We start from the raw sequence: 6,097 nt of genomic DNA on the forward strand, positions 1-6,097 counted from the left end.
AGATGTAGGAAATCAAAATTAAGGTTTTCTACCTTTCCAAGAATTGTATGAATCGGTTCTTCTTCTTCTCCATATCCTGGACTCTCCATTTTCCATTGCTTCACAGTTTTGTCATCACCAACCTGGAAATATTGCAGACAGCATGTACAGTTTTACATGAATTTATTCTGCTTATTTGAATTAATTTGCTTTGCAACTAAGAAGAGGCAATCTTTCAAAATAAAAGAGCGTTCTCTAATAACACTAATAATAAAAAGAGTGCTTCTCTCTTGCCTGTTCACTGTTCTGTTTCATTCCTCTTAGCCGAGGATTAGTTCTCACTGTCATACTTTACTAGAAACTTGTAAGGTACCCCCTGAAGATTTTATTTTCAGTCTGAAACAGTCATGTCTGCACACGTTACTCCAGCACCTTTTGTATCTGACTGTATTAAAATAAGTTTTGCTTGAATTGGATCGTCACATGCAGAATTTCTGCGCTGAAGATTTATTTAAGCTTTATTTAAACATTTTGAAAAAAAAAATTGATCTAGTTGCTACATTGGATCTTCTCCATTCTTCAAAAGAGATACTTCCAGGGTTGAATAACAAAAAGGTGAAATGAGAAAACGGCTATTTTTTTAGCCTATATTTTATGATTCTTAAATAAAAAGAGTATCCTACACTGCAAATCATCTTCTGGAAGTCATTTGGTGGGCATGTAAACTGTTAAAAGGCACTTTCCATCTGAGTTGCTCCAGTTGCCTGCTCCTAACCCCAAGCTACCTCTTACATTATGCCAGTAGAAGTTTTTGCATGGCTGTGCCATGACCTGGATCAGGGAAACTGTATCTGGCCCAAAAAAAAGTTAGCTATACATGTTCAACTTCCTCTCCTGACAGCATCAGTTCTCTTTCTTCAGAATGTCAAAAGGGGATTCTAATTTGGTGTCATTTAGAATATTCTGCTGCAACTTCCCCTGTACCGGTAACTACTGCCCTCATGACCTGGTATCTAGTTCAGAAAATATAAATGTATAACAGTTAACATAGGTTTATATGCTTAGCACATAAGAAGCAAAACCTGAGGACTTTCTGATCTTCAAACACAATTGTTTTTATTGTAACGTCTTAGAATTGTTTTAATGCAAAAAGGAAAACATACCATTTCCAAACAGTTTACATGTAACTGAATCAGTTGCAGTTGATACAAACTAATAAAGTTTTATTAAATAAAACCTTATTGAGCTTAATTACTCAGTTGGAACCATCTTAAATTAATTAGTTCATCTTTAATCACAGGGAATTCAAACACTTACAGAAGTAACCACCTACATGTCTTCCAATGAATATAGACTATCTACCTCTCTCGCATTAAATAGCTAACTTAAAATTTAATTAAATGACCATCATTTTGCAATTTACCCGGTATTTATCCTTTTCACAGTCTTGAATAACATAAGTATCATAGCACCAAAAAAACGTTCATCAGAAACAGAATTGACAGGTTCACACGACAAATTTAATAAATGCATTCAAATTCTAAAAATAACTGAAATTTAAATATTCTACAGGAGAGATTACAGTAAGTTGCTTGCTAGAAAATAGCTGGTCAACAGCTGATCTGTATTGTTAGAGCGTACTAAGGAGACATATTATACTTACAGTAAAGAACGAGGTTCCACAGAAACGAGCACACATCCCTCGCACAAAGCCTTCATGGGCTTGTAAAGTACGAATACACTGTCGTTTGGTCAAGTTCCAAATTTTAACCTGTTAAAAACGGAAAAGTATTCTGTTGTTATTTAATTCAGTTTTCTACAGCCCACAATTACAGTTCATAATTCAAGCAGAAGAGAGCACACACATTATAACAAAATGGCACAGCTGGCTTGAACACTAGCCAGATTTATGTTAAAACCACTTAATTATCTCCTTGAAATAAACAAACAAACAAAAAACATATAGCTCTTTGCTTTTTACTCCTTCCTCCCCCAAACTATACACTTACATTATTTTTGCATTCCCTTATTTTTGATCTGGAATTCTTATTAGAAGACAGCAGCAGTGTTAATTTTAGCAATGACATCCCTTAAAGAAAAAGGCACAAGAAAATAACTTTTGCAACCAATGCAACGTTTTCAACTTCAGCTGCTGTATTATAACCTAAATGTATGTCTACCCCTCACAGGGATTTCTGCTCCAAAATATTTGGAGCCATTTAAATTAAAGAAATGGAGGAGCTCAGTTTTCACATTTGTAAGTACTGTTACTGCTCTGTCAGCGGATAAGAAATCTCAACCACCTTTCATATACACTTATTCCCATGACCCCAAAATTCATTTTCCTCCTGTTTTAAGAGGTTAATCTCCCTTACGCTGCTGTATGATGAATGTATGTTCTATAAATCCTGGAAAGTAAGCGGATACCCAGAAGACACATTTAAAATATACAATTACTATCAAATGTACAACAACATAAGGGTGAGGGAGGGCAGAGAAGATAAATGGTTTTCTTCTGCAATTGCCTCCACATCACAGAACGGCCAAGGTTGGAAGGGACCTCTGGAGATCATCTAGTCCAACCCCCCTGCTCAAGCAGGGTCCTCTAGAGCCCATTGCCCAGGGTCACGTCCAGGCGGCTTTTGAGTATCTCCAGCAAAGGAGACTCCACAACCCCTCTGGGCAACCCGTGCCAGGGCTCAGTCACCCTCGCAGTCAAGAAGTTTTTCCTCATGTTCAGATGGAACTGCCTGTGTTTCAATTTGTGCCCACTGCACAGTTTCTGCCCACTTGTCCTGTCGCTGGGCACCACAGGGAAGAGACTGGCCTCATCTTCTCGACACCCCCCCTTCAGATACTTGTACATTGATGAGATCCCCTCTCAGTCTTCTCTTCTCCAGGCTCAACAGGCCCAGCTCTCTCAGCCTTTCTTCATAGGAGAGATGCTCCAGCCCCCTAATCATTTTCGTAGCCCTTCATGAAGTAAAGCCCACAAAAAGTACCCTTGCTTGCTATTCGTAATAATTATCTAAAATATCACACAGATACACGGTTATCATTTTTAGGGAAGAAGTGAAATTATTATTCCACAAAGTTTTTGAAAGTGTGTCCCTCCCCCCTAGCTCATCTGACTTTATGTAATCTTCTGAATCTGTAGCAGTTCAACTTCAAAGGGCAGTGGGGGGGGGGGGGGGAAAGGACGCAAAAAGCCATAGGGATCGCAAGTTTTAACACTCATTGCTCTATGTCAAGAAACTGAATGTTACCTCCAACTCACAGCTTACCAGAAGTTTCTAGATTTGTGTAAGCACTTACCCGCAGCTATGACAGCCCCTTCTCACTCTTTAACTTAGAGGAACTGTATAGCTGAGAACTGCTTCCTAAACCTTTTTGACATTCATCCCATGCCGGCAGGTCACAACCTGCAGTTTGAGAAACACTGTCCCAAACTGGATAGGATGCCCCTTCTGAGTGAAGTTACGGTATGATAGCCGAACAAAGACACAAAGACAGATAAAAAGAGGGCATTAAAAAAAAAAAAAGAGAGGGGAAGAAAGTGACCTTGTTTGTCGTGGTTTGTAACTGCAGCTTACCTCTCCATCACAAGCTCCAGAAAGCACTGTAGACAAACTCTTTGGGTGTTTGGCCATGCAATTAACTCCATCTCTATGGCCATCAAGCGAGCTAAGAAAGGGTTTTGCAAAAACACGTTCTAGCTTTGTTGCATTCAGAGCTCTTGTGTACTCCCGTGGAACCTCAAAAGGATGCAATATGGGATCATAATTTCTTGGAACTGCAATAAGAGTAACAGTCATTACAAATCTGTTATATGTACTGTATATAACTCAAGGTAAGGTGCATTCAGATGCTTTTCTGTTTGATTTTCCTAGCTGTCGAAGAATTTACTGCAACACTAAGATTTATGCCATACTTACTGTTTTGAAATTGATCTATGGGGATTAGTATGCTCACTTGGCAATGTTTAAGCTAATGAAGTCTGAAATAACTTTAAAGTTACTCGACACCCTTTTTAAGAGTATACTGCTAAACTAACGAATGCACGCAGCAAACTGAAAATTACAGATATTTTGCCCTTCTTGAAATGGATATTAAAAAACAAAACAAAAAACACCTCCTGCCACCAAATTCCAGTAAACGCAGAAAGGATGTGCCTAAACTGACAGGCACAGGGAGCTGCAACCTAGCTCTGTTCCTCTTCAGGCAGCTGCAAAGCAGCTCTGGCTCAGAAATGAGACACAGTCGCTTGGTACTTTGCTGGTGCTATCTCCTTTCGCTGACAGGGATGGTTTATATCCAATAAGCTTGGAGCAAGGGTCTCTCTGCATCCATTTGTGTACCCACGCCTAAAGATAAATTGAGAAAGACAGTAGGAACCGACATTGTGTTTTATACAAAAAGCGTTGTCAGTTGTTCTACTGACAACAGTTAGATCACTCATCAAGATTCAATGCTTATTTCAGTCTACTGATTTTCAAAGAATATTTTTTGCATATTAAAACCCCTAAAAATAAAACCTCTGAGGAAATGGTTGTATACCATTCCATTATATGATAAAGAATTTGATTTAAAAACCTACACACAAACCACACCTCAGCTATTGTTCTAATAAGTAGATTTAATCATCTCGTTCATGGTTTAAGTGCATAACCACAATTAAACAACGAGAAAACGCATAGTTCACAGAATGGTTGAGGTTGGAAGGGACCTCTGCAGATCACCTAGTGCAACCGTCCTGCTCAAACAGGGTCACCTAGGGCAGGCTGCCCAGGACACTGTCGAGACGGCTTCTGAATATCTCCAGGACTGAACAGCACCGGTTATAGTGCTACTTCACAAACAACATAGTTGCCTACCTCTAATTCAATCAAATCAATTCATAGTATATGCAATTTCAAATACTACAGGTCTCTTCTGCTCAAAATACTATTTGATTTAGCGATGCCAAGAAATCCAGAACTTTACACGTGCTCTAACTTTACAAACCTTTCTCCTGAACTATTTTTACACTAAGTAGAAATCAAATCCCATTTCTATCGTTCATAGAGATGAAACTGCGAGCCTGTGTAAAATCAGCTCTGACAGAATATCAGTAGAACAGAGCGTGGAAAGCCATCATCTCATCTACCAGGCCAGAGTTGCTGCATCTAAAACTAACAACTACAGTCTGCAAGATTTTGCCAGTTTCCGTAAGAGATATGCCATAATACAAAAAGCAGGGGGAGAGCTACTGTGCCTGAAACATTAATACATGTAAAAGACTGCTAAGAGTGAGTAGCAGAGCGGGGACTAAAAAACCGAAAATCTGCAGTCCCAACTTTCACTGCGCTTTTAGACGTATCTTGTGAAGCCCCATTTCAGTTCAGGTAACAGAATCACAACCCTTTTTCTTCACAGATGGTTAACTCCCTTCAAACCCCGTTTGAGAGAAATGAACGCAGAGCTTGCCGGCAGACGGCAGGGAAGTCACTTAAGCATTTCAGAGGCGAACATTAACGCCGCTCTTTAACTTCCAGACTCACAGCTTCCGAGACGACCGAAGCGGGGCGTTGCGCGGCCACAGCTCCCCTCCAACCCCTGTAACGAACGCTCAACGGGCGCCGCAGACACGCCCCGCACCGGGCGCATGCGCAGAGCGCCCCCCACCCCCCCACTCCGCGCACGCCGAGCCACCGTTAGCGCCTCCTCAGCCAAGCCCGGCGGCGGGCGAGGAAAAGGAAAGCTAAAGCTCTCGGGGGCCTCCGCACGGCGACCGCGGCGCACCGCTGGCTGGGAACCTTGCCCGCGGGGGCAGCCGACCAGCGGCGTGCGGCCGGCGGGTGCTCGAGGCCCTTCCCGCCCGCTGCCCTCGGCGCTGCCGTGCCCGTGCGGACGGCATGTGGGCCCAGCCCTCCTCACCGCGCTGCAGGTCCAGTTTGGTCTCGCGGACATAATCATCGGGGTTCCGGCTCAGCACTTTGACCCGCATCCTCCCGGCCGCTGCACACGCACACGCACACGCTCCCCTGCCGCTTCCGCTCCGCCGGGCCGGGGGGGGGGGGGGGGAGGAGGAGGTGGCCGCCTCTCACTTGAGCGCATGCGCCGGGCGGCAGGTTCCCGC

At 42.6% G+C, this 6,097-nt stretch overlaps 1 protein-coding gene across 1 annotated transcript in view; it reads right to left on the minus strand.

The window, feature by feature from the left end:
- DCAF13 (DDB1 and CUL4 associated factor 13) overlaps positions 1–6,084 on the minus strand; it is a 28,515-nt gene extending 22,431 nt beyond the window's left edge. The window contains exons 1-4 of the mRNA XM_068932869.1: positions 5,896–6,084; positions 3,573–3,772; positions 1,643–1,750; positions 33–122 (exon numbers count right to left, since the gene is read on the minus strand). Of these exons, the coding sequence (XP_068788970.1) occupies positions 33–122; positions 1,643–1,750; positions 3,573–3,772; positions 5,896–5,965 (468 nt within the window). The 5' untranslated portion in view covers positions 5,966–6,084. The remainder of the gene's footprint in view (positions 1–32; positions 123–1,642; positions 1,751–3,572; positions 3,773–5,895) is intronic.
- Positions 6,085–6,097: the final 13 nt, after the last annotated feature.

This window comes from Struthio camelus, chromosome 2, assembly GCF_040807025.1.
Source record: "Struthio camelus isolate bStrCam1 chromosome 2, bStrCam1.hap1, whole genome shotgun sequence".
Taxonomy (NCBI): Eukaryota; Metazoa; Chordata; class Aves; order Struthioniformes; family Struthionidae; genus Struthio; species Struthio camelus.